Source organism: Rhinoderma darwinii, chromosome 12 (assembly GCF_050947455.1).
Source record: "Rhinoderma darwinii isolate aRhiDar2 chromosome 12, aRhiDar2.hap1, whole genome shotgun sequence".
NCBI lineage: Eukaryota > Metazoa > Chordata > Amphibia > Anura > Rhinodermatidae > Rhinoderma > Rhinoderma darwinii.
The window spans coordinates 69,566,386-69,590,592 of record NC_134698.1 but is presented as its reverse complement, the minus strand read 5'-3'; the positions used below and the strand labels follow the sequence as shown (position 1 = coordinate 69,590,592).

At 40.4% G+C, this 24,207-nt stretch overlaps 1 protein-coding gene across 5 annotated transcripts in view; it reads left to right on the top strand.

Annotated features, from left to right (window-relative positions):
- CEP170B (centrosomal protein 170B) overlaps positions 1 to 24,207 on the top strand; it is a 73,584-nt gene that overhangs the window by 41,638 nt on the left and 7,739 nt on the right. For 2 of the 5 annotated variants that reach the window (XM_075843818.1, XM_075843817.1), the window contains exons 8-16: positions 266 to 739; positions 2,552 to 3,321; positions 4,559 to 4,738; positions 4,825 to 4,960; positions 5,970 to 7,682; positions 11,605 to 11,842; positions 13,618 to 13,777; positions 16,877 to 16,915; positions 24,050 to 24,190. In XM_075843818.1, the coding sequence (XP_075699933.1) occupies positions 266 to 739; positions 2,552 to 3,321; positions 4,559 to 4,738; positions 4,825 to 4,960; positions 5,970 to 7,682; positions 11,605 to 11,842; positions 13,618 to 13,777; positions 16,877 to 16,915; positions 24,050 to 24,190 (3,851 nt within the window). The remainder of the gene's footprint in view (positions 1 to 265; positions 740 to 2,551; positions 3,322 to 4,558; positions 4,739 to 4,824; positions 4,961 to 5,969; positions 7,683 to 11,604; positions 11,843 to 13,617; positions 13,778 to 16,876; positions 16,916 to 24,049; positions 24,191 to 24,207) is intronic. The other 3 variants (XM_075843820.1, XM_075843821.1, XM_075843819.1) reach the window with 3 other exon arrangements.

The window sequence follows — 24,207 nt, the reverse complement described above, 5'->3', positions numbered from 1 at the left end:
ATATAGTTCTCACAATTTTTTATATTAAAATATTAGACGAAATAGGATCAAAAGAGAATATTACGATTTTGTCTTTGTATGTTTTCTACAATTAGTATTCTTGTAATATGACCATGGACATATGATGCACTTGGACTTCTACAAGCAATATGATATTCCTTGCTATATGAGGAAATGGTGATCAGAAGTGCTTTTTACTTGTAGCACATTACGCTATAGAATTAATATTTAATCACAAACCATTCATTTTCAATTTATGCTTTAGATCACCCAAAAGAAATGTCTCAACACGAAGAAGAAATGAATTGCAATCTAGGGTACAGAGATTTTGCTGACCAATCACTCTATTCGTTCAGACGAGAACCCAGCTACTTCGAAATTCCTACAAAAGACTTTCAGCAGCCAGCCAAATCTCCAGAGGCCCAAGTCCATGAAATCCCTACTAAAGACACCGATACTGTTACACCCCCAGTGATGCAGAGCCATGCCTCTTTCACCATTGAGTTTGATGACTGTCGGCCTGGGAGAATAAAGATTAAGGACCATGTCACTAAGTTCTCATTGAGACAAAAGAAGACCGGAGGGAAGGAAACCGGTCCACATGAAATGATGTCGGTTGAAAATAAAGTAGCTGACTGGTTGGTTCAGAATGACCCAAGTTTAATGAGAAGGCCGTCTCCTGGAGAAGATGTCTACAGTACGAAGAGTGACCTTCCTATCCACAATCGGACTCTCAAAGGTGAGTCCGTAAACCAGAATAACATGATTGTAAGGTTATTTGGACAAAGTTCTCTTTCCCTCGTGTATTGGGTTTCTCTGTATTTTGATGGAGTTTGCAGCTAAGCTTTCCTTGGCCTGGGGACAAAGAGTAAAGGGAATGTGTTGCTTTAGTTAAACAATTATTATTATTTAAGTGATTACACATTGTTTTAATTTTTTCACAAGTCAGGAAATATTATAAATTAGATTCTATTTTATAACCTTTCCATGTGCTGGCCACTAGAGGGAGCAGTTCCCAGAATTGCAGCATGGTCAATGTGGTAAAGCAACCTCATTGATTGATTTATGCTGCAAATTTGGGGTGGACATACTCTCTCTCTAGTGTCCTCACACAATCCCCCCTTCCTTCTTCTGGCTAGTGCCAGGAGAAGGAAGGGTTTCAATTTCTTCAAACCTCCAACACTCTGTGCCGCCATTTTCTGAGCGACTGCACAGTGTAGGAGGATTAGATACAGTGCTCAGCAGACAGTATAAGGGTATGTTCACACGATGAGAAGCATTTACGTGTGAAAAGACAGACTGTTAACAGCTGCCTCGTTTCACACGTAAATGCTCCTCCTCGCATTTTGCGAGCCGTCTGAGACGCTCGTAAATCTTTAGCTGTGCTTCATTGAGTTCAATGAAGAACAGCTCAAATTACGTGGCAAAGAAGTGTCCTGCACTTCTTTGCCGAGGCAGTCCATTTACGCGTCATCGTTTGACAGCTGTCAAACGACGACGCGTAAATTACAGGTCGTCTGCACAGTACGTCGGCAAACCCATTCAAATGAATGGGCAGATGTTTGCCGACGTATTGTAGCCCTATTTTCAGACGGAAAACGAGGCATAATACGCCTTGTTTACGTCTGAAAATAGGTCGTGTGAACCCAGCCTTACACGAACATATATGAACATTATACACACATCACATACACGAACATAAATTACCTTCTCCTGCCGCCGCCTCCACTCCTATTCCTTGCGCCTTCGCTTCCTTGAACATATGGCCGGAAGCCACAGCCAGAAGTCGTCATCTTACTGTCCGGGAGAGGCTTCCGGTCCACATGAAAATGGCGCCGGATTTTGCTCTGCGAACAAGCTTCGTCTTGTTCTGTGTGGGAACAGCGCATGCGCCGTTCCCACACAGACTGCGTACGCTTCAGAGAATGGAACGGCTCCCGTTCGCATTCTCTATGGGCTTATATGTGCCGTATTCCATCTCTGGGTCGTTAATCGAAACATACAGAGATGGAAAAAAATGGCAGCCCCCATAGAGAAGTAAAAGTAAAAACAAAGTAAAATGTAGAACTCAAATAAATTAAATTTATGTTAATATCCTATTAAAAGCAATATGATAAAAAAAAATAATTCATGACACCTTCCCTTTAAGCCCTGTATCTGAATCCCTGGCCAAGGCAGAGTGGCTTATTGGTCCCTTTCCCGGCTCTCTGCATTTGGGGCACATGCCCCGCCAGCCACTCCCTAGCTATGTCCCTGGTATCTGCTCACCTCCATCACTCCACTATTGGATAATAATTGCATTTAACATAAAGACGAGTTGAGTGAGCTCATGTGGCTCTGCCTGTCGCTCTACCTGTCTCGAAGGTGTATGACTAAATGAGTCCAAGCAGCAACCGGCATTCTTCCAGCCAATATTGCCACGAGAAAGAGGAAACTATTTGGAGAATATTTGGACTATTTGAAAAGTTTATATGTAGAGTTTAAGTAAAATGTTAAATCTTGGAGAGTTCATTTAAATGTGGTCATTATATGATTGTATTCATTATTTCAGGTAACCGACATGAAGATGGGACTCAAAGTGATTCAGAAGATCCACCCGGACCTGTTCCAGAGAAGGAGAATGCACACTCTGATCAGGGCAAGCTTCAACGACAGATAAAGCTGGAGCCTGAAGAACTGCTGCACAATCAGCAAGCATTCGTTATAGAATTCTTTGATGAGGATGCACCTCGAAAAAAGAGGTCTCAGTCCTTCACACACAGTGCAAACGCTTCACAAAATGATGCTGAACCGGTCAACAAAGGAAAAAGTGACAAGAAGAAAGGAGTTTTACCTGCTGAGAAGCTGACCACTAATGGGACAACTACAGCTCCTCTGGTTCCAAAACCACTGGTAAATTCTTCATTTCCTCAAAGGTCCAATTCTTTTAGGAGAGAAAAGACTGAGGATCGAATAAGTACTGGCCCTGTAACCGCAAAACCTCCAGTGAAGTGCTATGGTAGCATTGGAAAAAAATCCAAGTTTGCCCAGGAGTTTGTGGCCGAGTATTTGCGGGAGCAGGCGGAGATCTTAAAAGATGCAGTAGAAAAACCTATGACATTGCCGTTAACAACAATAGTCACACCAGCAGCGTGCCATCAAGTACAATCCTCCGTAATGGGGCCTTCAGTTCCAATATCCATGACACCATTTTCTGAATGTAGGCCAGTGAGGGTACAGAAAACTGAAGAGGACGACAGCCTGAGCGATGCTGGGACATATACTATTGAAACAGAGAATCAAGATGAAGAAGTTGAAGAAGCTAGAAATATGATAGACCAGGTAAAAGTGAATATTCCTTATATTCTAAGAAAAAAAAAAACACGAATTCTTCAAATTTCCTTAACGCAACAGTCACTTTAAATATGATGTCAAGGCTGAATACCTATATTGAGACCTGACATCGCCTTTCCAATAGGATCCTTCTATTGTCTAAAAGCGGTAGTTTGGGCGATGCACATTTGTGACTTTCGCTGTGGCTTTCAGACTACTACTTCCCTCCAGTGGAAATATGGGGAAAGTGGTAGTCGAAGACTGTGCTGATACATGTAATTTACGTAAGTAAGTAGTGCGGGCGGGCACAGCTGATGAGGTCATGCACCAGAGACTGCTCGCCCACTGCATTGTAAAGCAGGGGGCTGGAAAAGAAACCGCGAGGGAATGGAGGTTGGGTGAGTTTATTTTTTAACCTGCTGGTGGACTCCTATTTACGGCCCAGTTTAGGGGATGGCACAGTCACTTAAACTTTTAGCATCTGTAGCTCAATATTACTATGTGTCCAAAAGATGGTTCTGTTAAAACCATGATCGTTTCTATTTAATAGTCGTTCTAGTCTGATCAGTTCTGGTGATGTCTGATTAAAGTCCTTCATGATCGTGTGTAAGATTATAATATAACCAATGAAGGCCTTAAAGGTGTGTCCCAGCATTTAGCAATTTTTACCTATCCACTGGATAGGTGAAAAATGCTAGATCGGCACTCTGTTGTTTTAGTCAACCCCATAGACTTTGAATGGAGCGGTACCGCACATGCAAGGCCTCCACTCCATTTAAATTCCTCCTAGCCTCCATCTTGCTGCTGGGAGGAACGGGGGATCTGGCGATCGGTGAGGGTCCCAGCGGTCGATTCCCACGGATCTAGCATCTTTCACCTTTCCAGTGGATAGGTGAAAAATTCTAAAGGCTGGAATACCTCTTTTTAACCTGGCCAAAGAGTATACAATACAGAAGGAAATTCAGCCAGAGCCCTTAATGATCAGATGTTTTTCAATAAGCTCATCCAAGTTACTGGTCATATTAGGTGCTTTTTAGCCCTTCTAACTTAAGATGTTGGCAGTTTCACTAATTTACAGAATGAAATGCTGTAAGGGGTGTAAATAGACTTTTAATATAAGTGAAAAAAATTTTTGTCCTTCAGATACATATCCAGATTTTGGTACCTACATTTATAACTGTGTGGTGCAGAATAACATCTCAAGGATAAGTATAATGGTGGATAATTATCCTTACTTCACTTGTAGGTATTTGGAGTCTTTGAACCCGAGGAGTATTCCAAAATTTCTTCTGCAATTTACAGACCAGTCATCAATTTAGAAAATGAGGAATCCTCCCTCAATGAGAGCATTGTGAATCACAAGACTGCAATTCTGTCAACCAATCACTCAGTCAAAATGAATAGTGATCCTCAAGTTGATATCCCGGTGAGTTTAGGAGCCGCCCTTGACCAGTTCTTGTATTTGTGTATAAACCTAGTTTTTGTTCTGACTAGAATTATAAATGTTTGCAGGCTGGAAAATCATCTGGCTCCAGTAAAAGTGGCCAGAAATGGGTTTCTAGGTGGGCAAGTCTTGCCGACAGCTATCCAGATGCCTCACCGACTTCTCCCTTAGATGGGCAAAAAATGGGATTACTGGCAAATGATGGTAATGTGCTCAAAACTTCATAGTTATAGATGTCCAAAATAGGACAAATATTGAAACTTTTTTCCGGTAATGAAGACTTTAAATATATTTAATATCTATTGCTCTTTATCTTTGATGTCTAGAATATTTTATTCGGTTGTTTAAAGAATTATGGGCCGTTGGGATAAATCAACTGACTCAGACCTTCGGGACAGACACAAAGCAGTGGCACTTTGGCAAAAAGAAAAACCTTTAGGCCCTCAGAAACCAGGGCCACATAAGACACCATTATTATATATGGCACATGGTAGGTGGGGGGCCCGTTAAAGATTTTTCCCAGAAGCTTAAATGGGTTGTCCACTACCAGACAACTGATGACCTATCCACCGGATAGGTCATCAGTATATCATCTGTGCGGGTCCGATACCCGAACCCCACACCAATCAGCTGCTTCAGCTGCCTGTGGGCACTGGATGTCATTGCACAGTATGCAATGTATGGAGCCGGAAGCAGTTGGCTCCGTACATTGCATAGCAGTACTGCAGCTCAGCCACTATTCTGTGGCCGGAGCGATCTGCTTCCGGCATGGACGTCCGGTGCCCAGAGGAAGCCGGAGAAGCTGATCAGTGCGGGGTACAGGTGTCGGACCTCCACCGATCATATACTGATGACCTATTCGGTGGATAGGTCATCAGTTGTCCGGTAGTGGACAACCCCTTTGAGTTATGCCTCTGCTTTTGGAATGTCTAGAGTCTTTTCCAGATGAATTTATCAGTCTAGTCTTCAGTCAGCATTGGGACAACTCTGATTGTGAGAATCTCCTAAGTCCTGGAAGCTCAGAAATCATTCTTAGTCTGTTCTGTACTAGCTTTCCTGCCAGATATACTGGAAATTCTATTTTCGGTGTGTAGAGAGTTCAAACTTGCAAGAAGCTTTTTAATTAATATATAACAAGTCTTACAATCGTTCTCATCTTAATCCACTTTTGGAATTCTTTTCACCAACTTATTGAATGCCCTCTGTTTTTTAGATTTTGACCATGTTGAAAATACGGGTGAAGGAGATCCTGGTTACCCTTCGAGGACAAGACGACTTCTTCCTCAACTACCACCAAATGACAAATCTGAAAGTCCAACACCAACTATTTTGGTCTTTACCGAGTCTTACTCTGAAAGTCCTCCTAAAACAATGATTATCGAAAACGAAGTGAAACCCATGCCCTCTGATACGAATAGTCTACTGTTTATACAAGAAGATTTGGATCCAGACAGTCTTAGCGATGCAAGCAAGTCTGATGATGGTGGTCTGTTTAGCAGAAAATCTAACCAATTGCCAAGAGTTTCTAGAACGAAGCGGAGGAAAGAGGACACTGATTTACAAGAACCAAGTGTCCAAAAAATAAATAAACTTTTTAATGAACCAAAGTCTACTAGCTTTTATGTTGGAAATGAAAGTGAGATTGAAAGTTTATCCCACTTAAATTCCATATTGCCCAACCTAGAGATGCACAAACCATATAAAGGTCATGATCTCCATGTAAAACCAAAAGGAAACCATCAAACCGTGCAAGAAATGCCAACTACAGCAAAAATAGATAACCAGTTATTGAAAAAAGAATATGAACAAGCAAGAGATTCTGTTTCGTTTGTTAGGCAAGAAAGTTTTACCAAAGAGAAATCCAGCTGCAAAATATCTTCTAACAAACTTCCCCACATTTCAACCCACCCCTTGCTTAAAGATCTGAATGTTACACAGTCTAACACGGACTACAGTCGAGAAACACAGCAGATTCTTAAAGAAACTGAAAATGCCTTGGCTGCTCTTGAAGCTAAGCTCTTTTCTCAGAATCATCTAGATGATATAGAAAATACTCCTTGTCCACCGGATGATTCCTTATCCGGAGATTCTGATGTGGATACAGCAAGTACAGTCAGTCTGGTTAGTGACAAGAATGTACCAAGTCATCCACAAAAAACAAGGGTTTTGGGTCTTCATAAGGAAAAGTCATCATCTTCATCTTCAATACAGGATCAATACTGCCAGCCAAGTGCCCGAGAGAGACTCTCTGAAAAACGGAGAACTGTTCCTGCTAATGGAGGTAGCAAAAAAGATGTAGCCAAAAAGTTTGAAATGAAGCGCAGCTCTGGAACACGTGGTTCCTTGGATTTCACAGATGAAGAAAGAAGTTCTAGTCTTCCTTACATATCCGTTCCTGACACTGTATCCTCAGATTATGAAAATTCTTCCTCGAGAAATCTCTCAAGAAGGAGACCCTTTGCTCAATCAACTAAAGAGGATGCAAGCAGAATATCTGCAAATGCACAGAAAGTCCAGCAAGCTCTCACTCGCTCAAATAGCCTATCAACACCCAGGCCTACAAGGGCATCTAAGTTACGTCGTGCTCGTCTCGGGGAAGCATCTGATAATGAAAGTGCAGATGCTGAAAAACTAAATATTAGTTCAGAAGCTTCTTCATCAGCAAAAAGTAGCAGTGAATCAAAAAAGCTCTCCCGGCTGGACGTTCTGGCAATGCCAAGAAAGAGGACTGGCTCATTCAATGTGCCAAGCGATTCTGAGACTTCCTCTCCACGTACTGGGTTTTCAGGACGTAGTGTTGACCACAGCTATACAAGTCGAAAACCAGCCATGGCAGAAGTTAAACAACCTATCAAAAAAACAGTGGCACCTACACCAAAACCACCTCTAACTCGGGCACGCTCTGGTAGTGTGAAGTACTCTTCCTGTAAGTTGTTTTTTTTTTTTTTCTTGGTTTCTCTTAGCCTACATATATATATATTTCCCATTGACGAGACTCTCTTTTATTGGATTGTTTTTTTTAAATTCTAATTTCACTCGAATAAGATTATTATGGGCCTCATTTACAAAACTTTGTGCAGGCAAAGCAGAGGAGTTAACCACTGCATTCAATGAGATCCCTGCCTTAATTTTCAGCATAAAAAGAACATCTGGAATTCATTGACTGCTATTGGCATCAAATATGGCCCTATATGTTGTAACTGAAAACTATAGAAGTGCATTATTTAAAAAAATTGTCCTGTTTGGAAACCCCTTCTTAGAATGAAGCCAACTGAGAACTGATTGCCACAGGCTGGCTTCTCTAACTGGTGCTTAACGGTTATTGCCAGGGGCTGCTCTCTGCGTCCACTGCAGGGGAAATATATTTCACAGTGCCCATTCTATTCCATTAGGGTGGGAGACACTCTTTGCAGTGGCTTTCCGTTCTGTCTCAAAGAGAGTAGTCCCAAGTTCGGGACTTCCCTCTATGGCTTCCATATACCCAAATTGGCCTAATAAGAGGCCTCCTGAACAACTCAGAAGAGTAAAAGAGTTCAAGAGTAACTTTGAAACTTTTCACATGTCATAGTGACCTGTCAGAAGTTTTGATCGGTGTGGGTCTGAGCACTGAGACCCCTACCGCTCGCTAAAAGGAATTGGCCAAAGCGGTGGCGTGAGCGTTGTGGTGCTTCGCTTCTGATCGCCCTTCCTCGGAAAGCCGAGTTTGAGGTGTACGGGCTCAATACAAAGTCCATACACCGCTTGCTCGACTTTCCAAGGAAAGCCGTTCAGGAACAAAACAGCACAGTGCTCATCTGAGCACTTCTGCCGCTTGATTTTAGCGATCGGTGGGGGTCTTAGTGCTCAGACCACCACCAATTAAAAATTTCTAACATGTCAAAAGTTGTTTATAAGTTTACCCTTTAGCTTAGGAAGCCCTGTTATGTCTCCTGACAAGCCTGTTTTAGTAAATACATGTATTTCCCATGAAATGGCAACGCAGGAACACCTGTTCTTATAACTTTTTGTTGTCTTATTCCTTTGTTATTCCTCCTGGAAATGTCAGAATAAATTGACAACTGGACATTACCATTCTGCTTTTCAGTAGGAAGTGTCCCTACGAAGTCTTACACTGTCCAATCAATACTGACACTGTCAGGGTAGTGTGTAGGGACACTCCCTTTGGCAAGGGGAATGGTAACATGGTAACACTTAGTGGTCCAACCCGTGACTTATTTATAAGTTTCCAGAAGGAATAGCAGAGGAATGGAAAAAAAGCAAAAGGCATGGAAAAGATGCTGCAGAATTATTATTTTATGGGGAAGTATTTACTAAACACAAATGTCAGGAGACAAGAGATCCCCTTTAAATGGAGGTGTGTCCAAGGTCAAATTGAATTGTATTGATGGTACTTTCTATAAACTATCATTTATGTTCCTTTTGAGAATACTTTTAAGGAGACCCGCTGTTTATAGATGTGGAAAATGTTGGCTCTGTCCTGGATGCAAAATGGATGAAAACAAGAAGTTCAATGAATACAGTAAAAATTATGTATTCAAATGAATTGGTTTTTCCTTCCCTCTGGGTAGCACACTAACGGTTTTATTCCAAAGTCTGTAACACAAGCACTGAATTTATTTTAATACCTTTCCTATCAGAACTTTCTTAACATTTTAATTTTAAAGAAGAACTACCAGGAGATGTAGTCAAATCCCACTAATGTTCGTCTTATCCCTTTACTATCCGAGGTTGCCGTCTGGAACTTCTGTAGGAAGGGAGTTCTTTGCCGATTGTCTCTGTGACCTACCTATGATGTTCCTATACATTACAGCTCCACATTAATCAGAATCTAGCTTTTTGCTATATTTTTTTTTTTTTTTTTTTAGTACAAGTAAAATAATGTAAGAAGAAATCTGATTGGTTGCTATGTGTAACACTAAGCTGCCTTGGTACCAATGCAGGGAGGGTTGTCATAGGGACATAAGCTCTAATTACAGATGGCCTGTAACGGCAAACTCTGATAACTCAAGACCGGTATACGATAATTCAATTTTTCTGTCACATTAAGTGGTTTAACTATCCATCTTTTGGTAGCTCTTCTTTAATTCCATTATCAATATATTTAGATTTCCCAGAGTAGCTATGTATTAATGAGTGAGATCCCGCAAATACTTTAACAATTTGATAGTTATTAATTATTTTAAAAATTGCCACAATTTGTTTCTTGCCTTCGTGTATGATGATCTACAAAATCTCTTTATCAATTTTCTAACTTTTAATGAAATTTTTTGGCGTATATGGTTTTATTCTTGCGGTTTCTCCACTCTATTGCATAGGTCCTCTATTGTTTTTTGCAGACCTATAAGTGTTTCTATTATTTTCTGCGACGTTTTAGCCTGTGCTAAAACATTTTCAGGGAACCTATCCATCTCCCAGTTGCAGCAGGACTTTAGATCCTCCAAATTCTTGTTAATGTATAGCCTGTAACCCATACCAGTATATATTTGTCTACAAAACAATATCTAAATTGAAGATCGTAAAGCTGCCCACTTTGCATTGGTCTACCTAAAAAGACTACTACATACGATCCAAACCAGAACAGTAGAAACGTATATATGGTCTGCAGATTATCACAATGAAATACATAATTAAGTTTTCTTCTAAGGGCTAGATTTAACAATTCTTAATATTGGTCGTCTCGTTGGTATTACAGAATTTGTCACCCATTTTGTATACTTTTTAATCTTGTGCCAACTTACAAGTTCACCTATTGTAAATCTAGCCCTAAGTTGTACAACAAACTTCCTTGTCTACGGTTTTCTATATTAATTGACTACTGATTTCTATTGAGCCTAAATACAAGTTGTGATGCAAGTTTCGGTGTCTGTTTACCAAGCTCTATCTCAAGAGACTGGGCTTAACCACATATGTCGAGCCAAATTGTTGCTAAAATTGTCCATGGTCACGTAAAAAGGTATGTACACTATCTTCAAATAATGACTTCAATTCTTCTGAAATCAAAAATAAGACCTTTGCACACGGTCTTGATTTAAACATTTACTACCTTTTTGGTCTACAGCTAATATACAAAACTATGCATCTCCATGGTTTCAGACTACAAACAAATGCTGCGTAGTCTAGTCCTGCATTCCTAGTCTCTAGCATCTGTCCCTTACGTCTTGTAACAGACATTTATTAGGTTAACGAGAAATAAGTGACCGATGGGAGAAAGTATGACTGCAGGATCAGACTACACCGGGTTTGTTTGTAGTCTGTTACCATGAAGACACAATAGTCAAATGAGAGCTGTAGAAAAGAAAAGGAAATTTTTAATCAAGACAATTTGCAAAGTTGCCTCATTTTTAATTTCAGATGTATTGAGATCATACATTGAGAGTTAAAAAGGTGTACATAGCCTTTAACAGTATATGTAGTGTGTTTATGGACTAAAACACTCATCAATTTATGGGCCTTTGGGACCATGATGCAATTCAACAAAGAGCCAAAATGTTTTCTTAGACTAGGTGAGTCTTTTGCTGACCAGTAAGAGGAGATCTACTTTCGTGGGATAGTGAAAAGCATTCTGGGCTCCATGACATGGGGCCCAGAGTGGCTGTAAAAAATGTTTATTCTTAATTTCACGCTGCAATAAAACATCGATGTTACACAATCTTGACCAATTTATGGTGCAAAATATGCAGTGGGAATGTAAAAAATTGTCATGGCTCTCATAACTACTCCCATCATTGAACAACTTGTATATTGGCCATCATAAATCCACAGAATTCCTACCTGTCGATCTCACTGGTGTTAGGAAATGATTGATCTTTTTGACTTTCTCTTTCTCCGAAACCAATTCATTTTATAAGCTTCAAGACGGAGACAGCAGGGTTCAGATTATATTTCTACATCTGAGGAGGAATATGGCTCTAATCACAGTACTCCTAAACACAAACGATCCCATACTTCAACAGCCACACAGACTCCCAGGACACATAATGTGCCTGTCCGCCAGCGGCAGAGCACTCTTCCGGATGATGATGACGATGAGCAAGAGGTCTACAATAACTTCATAGCCCAGTCAGAAGAAATAGCAGAAATTGCCAGGTGAGAGTTCACAGTATAAATTTGGTAAGCCAAACCGAAAATCGACATATGGTATGTATAGAATATGACTGTTGTGCTACCCATATCATTTAGTCCAAGTTGAGTATTATTAGCAATTGTTTTTTAGTAGTTTAGTAGTTTTTTGGAAATTTATGTGAAGGGCTATTGGCACATATATTGTCTCCTCCTCCAAACCCTGATCCTCGATTTTGATAGATTCCGCTCCAAATGACCTTGAAAACTGAGCAACAGTTAGATGTTTCTGGTGGAATTATTCTCTAATTAGGCTGGGATTACACCGCAACATCCATCATCTGAGAGGGAATATGTCACAGTGACAGACCCCTTTTTAAGACAATGAGCAGCCTTGGATGATGCTACATGATCACCTTCGGCCAATCACTCGAAATGACCAAGCTATTTGCATATAGAGCGGGCCATCTTACAGAGCCCCAAATAGATTCCCTAATTTAAAGGGGACTGTCAGTGACCAGTTCTGTTTACCCTTTATGGATGTTGCTCTGTAGTCAAAGCCTAATTAGAGAAGTCTTTAGTGGAATCTTACTTATCTTTCAAGAAGGTCACTTGACATCTGTGAGAATAAGGCTTCTTTCACATCTACGTTGGGGTCCCGTTCTGACGTTCCGTCGGAGATTTCCGTCAGAACGGGACCCTGAACAGTCACAAACGGAAAGGTTTCCATCACCATTTATTTCCATGGTGATGGATCCAGTGCCCATTGTTTCCGTTTTTCTCTGTTGTGCACCGAACCCGTCGTTTTGACGGAAACAATAGCACAGTCAAAAGTTTTTATCCTATGATGTGGCACATGTTAGGGCCTGTTCACATCACCGTTCTATAGCGGAGTCGACTATGCTATTGATTCCGTCGGAAAACCGGAAACATGCCGGAACGGTGACGAACGGAAACCATTAGCGAGGTTTCCGACACCATTGAGATCAATGGTGACTGAAACGGAAGCTGTGCTTTCACTTTCACTTTCCGTTGCAGGGTTCACTCGACGGAAACCTCTGACGGAACCCCGGAACGGAAATGAACGGTGATGTGAACAGGCCCTTACTCTCTAACTCTACCTTTTTATATTTATTCACACAATATTACATTTCATTACTTCAAACAACCAGGCTATACTTAGTGATGATAATAAATGGAGCTGTGCTGAGACAACGTCATATGAATTTCATCATATGGATGTCATCAATAGTAGTTGTTGCTATAGTAGAGCTTGTGTCTGAAAATGGAGGTTTTAATAAATAATTAAAATTTGGAGGAAATTCCAAGACTATTAATATAAAGTCATTAGATAATTTAATATTTTGTAAAGTTAGTTTTTTGATATATATTCTAATTGACAAATTATTCACTATTGTCTCATCTGTGGGATCCAACAGCTCGGACCCTCCCACCAGTATTCCAGAATGAGCGATAACTTTAATAGAACGGCGTCCATGTATAACAAAATGTCCATCAAAATCAATGGACGACGTGATACTAATGATATGCCAGTCAGACCCGTCAGAGCTTATTATTACAAAATGGCTTTAAATATAACCGTGGTGGTGATATCCTAGTGCTTGGCATCTTATAATTTTTCTCAGCAAAATAATGCAAAGAGACCGATCCAAAATTAGCTAGTGCACCCTACATCTTTTCACATTTTGTCTTTACCTTTTCCCATTTATCATAAAGCATCATGAAAGAGACGCAACTTTTTTTTTTTTAAGACCGGGCTGACTTTTTGATATTTGCCATAGATTGAGTCAAACCCTCGTAAATGACGTGGCTTGCTTAGCTAAAGAGATTCATGACGTGGCCGGAGATGGCGATTCTCAGAGCTCATCAGGAACGGGACACAGTACCTCTTTAAGTTCTGTGCCAAACACACCAGCGCCAATCATATCTGCAAGGGAAGAGGTGAGGATTTTCTTCACTATTATTTGCACTCAATAGAGTTTGTTGTATCTGATAATGTTAATTTTTCACGTTTCTAAAGGTAAAGCTATGGAATCTGTGGAATGCACTTGAGGTTTGCATAAAAAAATTCTCTGGTTTTAACAACTTTTTGAAATTTATTTTTAAAATAAAACCTAAAATATAGAATTCGGTATGGTTATAAAAAAAAAAAAATTCCTACACCCCTACAGTGCTCCTCATAGAACTAGAATGAGAAGATATTTTTTATCTATATGTATGTTTTATCTATTTTATTTAGCATTTTGATTTAACACTTTTTAGATAATGGATTTGGGGCAACTGAATTTTTTCTTTCTAGTATAGTTGGGCTATAATACATGTCCTGCCAGGACGTCCTGTTTTTAAAATATGTTCCAACATTAGTTTTTTACAAATCCTACCAATTGAATGCTCCTGTTGGTAGAATCAGTATTTTAAGGTATGAATATGAATGACCGAGAAGGTTTAAAGGGGGTGTCTGGTTAAGAAAACCCATTTTCAAATACCCTATTAGGGCATAGTGGGGGAGCCAGAGCAGAATGTGTATACAAATAGCGCCTGTCTACTGGCGGATCCAGCACGTATGTTCTTTACAAAGACAGCCTATTGGTTTTAATGGGCATCAAGTATTTTCCTCTGTGGTGGCCCTGCAGGGGAAATAAACACTTGCTGTCGAGTATCCCCAGATTACAGATTGCTAGGGTTCCCAAAAAAGGGTTTGTCCAAAGTGCATAGCCCCTTTTTAAGCTGGTTAAGCTTTCCTCCAGTGCCACCTTATAGATGTTAGTGCCAAGTGATTGGCTCAAAATGGGGTTGTCTTCTGCTGGATCTTTGGACTCTTTTGTATTGGGGGCCCGTTATTGTTCACAACCTAGGCCCAGTCCAACTCTGTAGCTTGAAATAACATGCGGTCAACCATGGATCTGCCGTGGCTTACAAGATCCTTGTAGACATACCTCCATATACATGGGCAGGTTCATGTAATCAAGTAAAATGATCATACTGTTGGGTAAATAATCTAGGGGGGAAAAAAAATCTACAAATATTTATTAAAACGATATTTTTATACATAAATTTATTTATTACATTTAGTCTATTTGCCCACATTTTGAAAGAAACTATGGTGGTAACTCATAGGGCCTGACATACCATATGTGTCTCCATTAGCTCACCAAAGAACATCCAACCGTCCTGTCTCCCTAACAATTCATCAGTAATTCTTACCCATTGTCAATAGCTTAGTCCATACATGGAATCCAATAGACCGTAAAAAGCTGCTTTAAAGGTGGCAGTGGGCCCACCCTAACCAATTGGGCCCCTGTGCAACTGCACAGTTTACACCAATGGTACTTCCGCCCCTGGTCCGAAATTAAAAGACAATATCTGCATTATATATATATACACCAATGAGGCACCAGTGCCCTTCAAAGAAAGGGTGGTTCATTACGAACAAGTAGACATAGCTGGCATTCCTGTATAATCAGACTGGGGGCTTGGGCTCGGAACATCTAATGAATGCATCTTGCCAAGTTGTGCTTGTTAATAAAGTTCGGTCAAGCATTATAAGTTCTCATTCTTTGCACCATCACACATTTTATGTTGAGGAGAAGATTAATGGGAAAAAATGTTTAATACTTTCCCATAGTAAAATGCAACTTTCCAGGAGAATGAGTCATGGGCATAGCAGTGTGTTCACTAGAATTATAGCTTACCGGAACTCTGTGCCGACTACACCCTGCATGTAATGGCTACTTTAATTCTTCGTTTTTTGTCTAGTGAAACCTCAAACCTCACGTGACATGTGATGCTTCAGGTTGCAGAATGAGCCGTAAATCCTAGATCTTATTGAAACGGCTTGTAAAACGTGATGAAGCTTGGTATATACATAGAGCCACATATAGTACAAGCAATATGAATGTGAATGCAATTTTTTTTTTTATTTAACCTGTAATTATTTGCATTATGTGGGCATGAGTATTGTATTGTAACATATTGGTAGTGCTTTCTACCCATCCTACATTTATTTAGAGTCATCTTATACCCTCTGTCTCAAGATTTTCCTCCTCATTAATAGTTTTCACATTTTGGTTTCAGTTGCTTTTTTATGTTCACAAAAAAATATATATATGTTTTCAATGTCAAATAAGGTCGCATGGACTCTGTATGGCACTATAGGTACTCAGTGTGCCTCCATATGATGAGACACCATATTCTTCTCTGGTAGCAATACTTCTAGGAGAGAATACTTCCGTAATACACGTGTTGGAGCATGTTATGATTTTGTAGGTCTAGTATTGGCCTATAACAGGCTATGGTCACTGTATTATAGATCTATACAGCAGCAATCCTTAGTGTCTATATTACGGCCACAATACCCAGACTCCCTGTGGTTCTAATGTCACATAAGGTTCGTGGGAGTTCCGGGTGTTTCATTCCATTACGAAAGAAATGAATTATGGTGGCAACCTTTTTCTAATGTCTGTAATTCATAGACATTGTAGAAGTTTGCCATACGCTACATTTACAAGAATATATATATGCAGAGTAGTATTAAAATATAAAATATTGTCTCTTCCTCTGTTGAAGAATGTCTCCAATGGTGAGAACATCACTCTACTGCTGGTCCAACTGGCCCCTCTATCAAACCGGGGGAGAAGGGGGAAAAATATGACTTCTACATACTCCTAACTCAAGGCTTGGGACTTTCTTTAAAATATGCCCCTTTGCACCTACAACCACACTTTTGCTACCTCCATACATAGACACCTGGAGATCCAGTGTAGTCACTCCGAGGTTCCATTTGCTGTTGCTATACAACCACCCAAACTGGAAACATATGAATAATTGTGAGCTTGCCTTTTACAGAATAGTTTGATTTTGCCCATATAATAAAAAACAAGACATCCTATATAGTTGGTATTTCGAAAGCTACAATGGGATCATATTGTGGAAAAAAAAATCTTATTTCAGTTGAATTATCAAATAACCATTTTCATTGTCTTTTGTTATTTATTTTTACATCCATGATTTTATATTTTTTTCTTTTGTTTCTTAACACAGATTCTTAAAAGAACCTCACAAAGACCATTCCCATCACAGGTGCATGACTGATTTTTATTTATTTTTTTCATTTTTGTTGAAATGCTTATAAGGGGTCATTTATGATCGAGAAAAACATATAGGTGCACAGTGCAGTTTTGGGTTTTACATTTAGAAAACGCCCATTCATTCTAATGTACAAAAATAATGCTGCCAAGAATAAGGGTATATCCTGGCACATGTAAAATCCTCAACTAACAGGGCTAACAACCACTCTTTTCCTTGGGCTGTCATGTATTACATTCACGTGAATGCGATATGAGATGCATATACATAGAAAGAGTGGGTCGGTTTCTGGGAAAAAAAAGAAAGACCCTTTTTTCCAATCAAGTCACCTTTAAGGGATTTTCCCACAATCCGTATTTATCACCGAGTGTGCACAGTACTGCTCCATTCATGTGGGGCTCACCAGAACGGCAAGGTAAGCCCGTTCTCCTGGTCAGTGGGGGTACCAGCGGTCGGAGCCCCAACGATCAAATATTTTTCACCTATTCTGTGGATAGGTGATAAATACTGATTATCGGAAATCCCCTTTAAGCCCTTGGGTTGTCTTCTGTCAAACCTTTAGACTGCTCTGTTTCTGAGGGGTGACAACCAATGTGACTGCCTTTCCTGCTACCACAGGGGTTGGGTGCAAAATGTCCTATAGATCTAGATAGACAAATTTGGCTTGTTTTCAGCAATCTGGTGGCAGGGAATATATCCGTTGCATGGCTTTCCGATTTCCCATCCAGGATTCTTGGATAGTTTGGTGACCACCCCTGTTGGAGCTGTAATAGTGACCATATTGGTTGGCTTATCACGAAAACTGGTGTTGAAAAGAAGTTAACAACTAGACTGTATCTAAATTATTTTCAACATACTGTGGTCCTAAATAGTAGTAGACCCTTTTAATTAACACTATTTATTGATCACACACCCTCCTCAGATACTACATTAAGTCCTACCTACAAGACTTCTTCAATACAAATTTAGGCTATTTTATGCCCTTCTGGTTTACCCTGGCTGTGTTTTCTAAATGTTTATATGGTACAGATGCATTTTATAGATTAGAGCTCTCCGTTTTTCAGTCTTAAATTTGAGACCATTGTAAAATGTAACTTTATGGCTTCCAGGACCCAAATCTGGATATTCATAAATCCTTAATTTTGAATTCCATTGAAGTCCTTGAGGATCTGACACTGTCCTCAATCTTCTTCCTCTTGCATACCCTACATTATCATGCATGGTTAAAGACATTTTGACGTGCTTCTTTAGTTTACTATTTCATAAATGACCCTTAGGACTTCTTTCAGACCCATCACGCCTCAGTCCTGTTATTTGATGTAGGGTGGATACTTGTATAAAAATGTTGTGAAGGCATGTTCTACTTTTTTCTTCTTTTATCATCTGAGAGACCATTGATCGCTCCACAACTATTTGCCCATCCCTTCCATTTCCTATCAAAGGTGGGGATTTTGGACTCTATGTTCAGAAATATAGATGTAGCAGATTTGAATTAGTCTTTTTAACCCCTTCCCGACATTTGCCGTACATGTACGTCATGGAAAGTAGTGACTTCCCGCATCTTGCCGTACATGTACGCCAAATGTTTGGGACCGGCTCAGAAGCTGAGCCGGTCCCATCATCACCGGATCTCAGCTGTATCTTACAGCTGACATCCGGCTGTAACGGCGGGGACCGAAATTAGCTTCGATCCCCGCCATTAACCCCTTAAGTGCAGCGCTCAAACGCGATCGCTGCACTTAAGGTGTTTGCAGCTCATCGGAACCCCAGTAATGAAATTGCCGGGGTTCCGGTGGCTGCAATGGCAACCGGAGGCCTAATACTGGCCTCCCGGTCTGCCTAGCACCGAAGCCGGTCAAGATCCGCCCGGCGGCGGAGCCTGATCGGCTTCCGTAGCTGTCGGCAAGATGGCGCCGGGTCAGGAGCTGATCCGGCGTCATCAGCGGTGGAAGTCAGCTGTACTGTACAGCTGACATCCACCTGTAACGGCAGGAACCGGAGCTAGCTCCGATCCCTGCCATTAACCCCTTCGATGCAGCAATCGAAAGCGATTGCTGCATCGTAGCGGTTACTAGCAGATCGCCAGCCCTGACAGGCAATCGGGACTGGCGACTGCTGTTATGGCAACAGGAGACACAATGGTCTCCTGCTCTGCCATTACGGAAGCCGATTTAGGCCCCGCCGGGAGGCGAAGCCTAATCGGCTTGCTGTCAGTGAATGACTGACAGATCTAATACATTGCACTACATAGGTAGTGCAATGTATTAGAAAAAAAAAAATCTGACCGTTGGAACTTCAAGTCCCCTAGTGGGACTTGAGAAAAAGTGTAAAAAAAGTATAAAAAAGTGTAAAAAAAAGTGCACAAAATAAAAGTTTGAAAACAATAAAAGTTTCAAGTATCAAATAAAACACAATCCCCCTTTTACTCTTATCAAGTCCTTTATTATTGAAAAATAATAATAAACCATATGTATTTGGTATCGCCACGACCGTAACGACCGGAGGTATCAAAATATTATATTATTTATTGCACGCGGTGAACAGCGTAAAAAAAACCGTAAAAAACGTTACCAGAGTTTCTGTTTTTTGGTCACTTTGCCCTACAAATATTAGAATAAAAAGTGATCAAAAAGTCGCACGTATCCAAAAATGGTACCTATAAAAACTATAGCTCGTCCCGCAAAAAACAAGCCCTCATACACCTCCGTCGACAAAAAAATTAAAAAGTTATGGTTCTCACAACTTGGCGACAGAAAAAATACATTCTTTTTACAAAAGTAATTTTATTGTGCAAAAAGTTGTAAAACATAAAAAGTTCTATAAATTAGGTATCGCCGGAATCGTACTGACCCGCAGAATAAAGTTAACATGTAATTTATAACGCATGGTGAACGCTGTATAAAAAAAACGAAAAAAAGCTGTGCCAGAATTGCGTTTTTTTGTTTACCTGGCATCCCAAAAAATAGGATAAAAGGTGATCAAAAAGTCGCATGTACCCCAAAATGGTACCAATAATGACTACAGCTCGTCCCGCAACAAACCAGCCCTCATACCACTACGTCTATGAAAAATAAAATTAGTTATGGCTCCAATAAGTCAGGAAATAAAAAAATATGCAGTTGTGCCCGAGGGGAACATTTCTTCTGTTTGAAGAGGCGATTTTTCAAGGACCTAAAATTAGGGAACCAGGAAAGGGAGGGCCCAAACATATCCGCTGGAAGCGACGGTGCCCGTATTATACCAGGACAACACTTCACAGCAAAATTTCCCAAACTACAAAGGCGCGGAATGTGGACCAAAAGGGGGATAAGAAATGACACCATTTATCAGTGCGACACCGGCCTGTGCGGAAAGGATTGCTTCACAGCGTAACACACATCTATGGATTATTTTATTGTTTTTTTTTACCCCGTTATTATACCACCTGACTATGCCCCTTATATACTCCGCCCGGCTTACATATGCCCTACATTATAAACGGAAACACCAGTAAGACTCCAAACAAAACTACTACCAAGCAAAATCCACGCTCCAAAAGCCAAATGGCGTTTCCTCCCATCTGAACCCTACAGCGTGCCCAAACAGCAGTTTCCTTCCACATATATGGCATCGTCATACCCGGGAGAACCCTTTTAGCAATTTTTGGGGTGTGTGTCTCCAGCGTCATAAGCTGGGCACGACATATTTGCCACTGAATGGCATATCTAGGGAAAAATATAAATGTTTAATTTGCACCATCCACAGCGCATTCATTTATGGAAAAGATCTGTGGGGTGAAAATGCTCACTACACCCCTTAATAAATGCCTTGAGGGGTGCAGTTTCCATAGTGGGGTCACTTTCCAGGGGTTTATTTTTATTATTTCACATCTGAGCCTCTGCAGTTGTGAACCAATACTTTGTAAATCGCCAAATTAGGCCTCAATTTTACATGGTACGCTTTCACTCCTGAGCCTGGTCGACTGTCCAGGCAAGAGATTAGGGCCACAAGTAGGGTGTTTCTAAAACCAGGAAACCCAGCATAATAATTAGAGAGCTGTCTCGTTATGGTGGCACAAGCTGGGCACCACATATTGTCCACATATCTGTGGAAAAAATCCCATTTTCACTCTGCAACATCGAGTTCACACTAATTTCTACAAAACACCTGCAGGGTTAACATGCTCACTACACCCGTAGGTAAAAGCATTGAGGGGTGTAGTTTCCAAAATGGGGTCACTTCTGGGGGGTTTCCACTGTTTTGGGCCCACAGGCGCCCAGAAACCAATCCAGAAACATCTGCACTCCAAATGGCGGTCCTTCCCTTCTGAGCCCTGCCGTGTGCCCAAACAGCAGTTTATGACCACATATGGGGTATTGCCGTACTCGGTAGAAATTGCTTTACAAATGTTGGGTTCTTTTTTTCCTTTATTTGTTGCGAAAATGAAAAAATTTGCGCTAAAGCTACGTCTTATTGAAGAAAAAGGATTGTTTTTATTTTCACTGCCCAATTCTAATAAATTCTATGAAACATCTGTGGGGTCAAAATGCTCACTACGCCCCTAGATGAATTCCTCAAGAGGTGTAGTTTCCTAAATGGAGTCCCTTTTTGGGCGTTTTCATTGTTTTTTCCCCTCAGGGGCTTTGCAAATGTGACATGGCCGCCGCAAACCATTCCTGCTCAATGTGATCTCCAAAAGCCAAATAGCGCTCTTTCCCTTCTAAGCCAAGCCGTGTCTCCAAACAGCCGTTTATTACCACATGTGGGGCATTGTTTTACTCGGGAGAAATTGCTTTACAAATTTTGTGGTGCTTTTTCTCCTTCAGTCCTTGTGGAAATGAGTAAAAATAAGCTAAACCTACATTTTCTTTGAAAAAATGTTGATTTTTATTTTCAGGGCCTACTTCCAATAATTTCTGCAAAAAACCTGTGGGGTCAAAGAGCTCACTATACCCCTAGATAATTTCCTCAATGGGTGTAGTCTCCAAAATGGGGTCACTTGTGGGGGGTTTCCACTGTTTTGTCTCCTCAGGGACTTCGTAAATGTGACCTGGCCTCCGCAAACCATTCCTGCTAAACTTGAGCTCCAAAAGCCAAATATCGCTCTTTCCCTTCTCAGCCCTGCCGTGTCTCCAAACAACCGTTTATTACCACATGTGGGGCATTGTTTTACTCGGGAGAGATTGGTTTACAACTTTTACGGTGCTTTTTCTCCTTCAGTCCTTGTGGAAATGAGAAAAAATTAGCTAAACCTACATTTTCTTTGAAAAAATTTAGATTGTCATTTTCAGGGACTATTTCCAATAATTTATGCAAAAAACCTGTTGGGTCAAAACGCTCACTATACCCCTAGATAATTTCCTCAATGGGCGTAGTTTCCGAAATGGGGTCACTTGTGGGGGGTTTCCACTGTTTTGTCCCCTCAGGGGCTTTGTAAATGTGACATGGCCTCCACAAACCATTCCTGCTAAACTTGAGCTCCAAAAGCCAAATAGCGCTCTTTCCCTTCTCAGCCTCGCCGTGTCTCCAAACAACCGGTTATTACCACATGTGGGGTATTGTTTTACTTGGGAGAAATTGCTTTACAAATTTTACGGTGCTTTTTCTCCTTTAATCTTTGTGAAAATGAGAAAAAAAATCGCTAAACCTACATTTTCTTTGAAGAAATGTTGATTTTAATTTTCACGGCCTACTTCTAATAATTTCTGTAAAAAAGCTGTGCGGTCAAAATGCTCACTGTACCCCTAGATAATTTCCTTGAGGTGTGTAGTTTCCCAGATGGGGTCACTTTTGGGGGATTTTGACTGTTTTGGCACCGCAAGAGCCCTTCAAACCTGACATGGTGCCTAAAATTTATTCTAACAAAAATAAGGCCCCAAAATCCACCAGGTGCTCCTTTGCTTCTGAGGCCGGTGCTTCATTCCAGTAGCACGCTACGGCCACATGTGGGATATTTCCTAAAACTGCAGAAACTGGGCAACAAATATTGAGTTGCATTTCTCTGGTAAAACCTTCTGTGTTATAAAAAAAATTGTACTAAAAATTTATTTCTGCAAAAAAATATGAAATTTGTAAAATTCACCTCTACATTGCTTTAATTCCTGTGACATGTGTAAAGGGTTAAGACATTTTCTAAATGCTGTTTTGAATACTTTGAGGGGTGAAGTTTTTAAAATGGGGTGACTTTTTGGGGGTTTCTAATATATAAGGCCCTCAAAGCCACTTCACAACTGAACTGGCCCCTGTAAAAATGGCCTTTTGAAATTTTCTTGAAAATGTGAGAAATTGCTGCTAAAGTTCTAAGCCTTGTGAGGTCATAGAAAAATAAAAGGATGTTCAAAAAACGATGCCAATCTAAAGTAGACATATGTGTGATGTTAATTAGAAACAATTTTGGGTGGTATAACTGCCTGTCTTACAAGCAGATACATTTAAATTGAGAAAAATGCTAATTTTTGCAATTTTTCGCTACATTTTGGTGTTTTTCACAATTAAATACTGAACATATCGAGCAAATTTTGCCAGTAACATAAAGTCCAATGTGTCACGAGAAAACAATCTCAGAATCGCTTGGATAGGTGAAAGCATTCCGGAGTTATTACCACATAAAGTGACACATGTCAGATTTGAAAAATGAGGCTCGGTCAGGAAGGTCAAAAGTGGCTAAAGAGGGAAGGGGTTAAATATTTGCACTACCTACTGTGTAAAGTAAAAAATATATTTTGATATCACGGGTTGTATCGCCAATCTCTGTTCTGTTCCATCCACAAAGAAACTAAATGGGGGGGGGGGCTCTACCTTTTCTACCTATACACCTTTGCGTTCAGAGCCGTATAAAAAAATATCTGAACAGCCAAACAAACAAAAATGATGGACTTTATTACAAAAAGGCAAATTTTTTCTATCCTATCTATCTATCTATCTATCTATCTATCTATTTGGGATCATAGTGTCCGTGGCTCCTGAGATAAGGTATATACATAAAGATAATGATCCCACAAAGAGATCCTGGGCTTCCAACCATAAGGTTACTCTGCACTAATTTGTAATGGAGGACACCACTCCATGACATTATATTTTTGGGTCTACAGTGTGATAATATTGCATATTATGGTGCACTTCTTCATGTTTTGCTTTTTCTCTATTCAGCTGGTTCATCATATACCAGAGGCAAGCCTCAATTATCAGAAAGTCCCACCAGGCTCAGCTGAGTTGAAAGACTTTGATCAAAATATGAATGACAACCGCGATGAAGATCCCATAAAGAGAAGGGCTAGAAACAGAGAAGAGGTCGGCATGCAATGTTC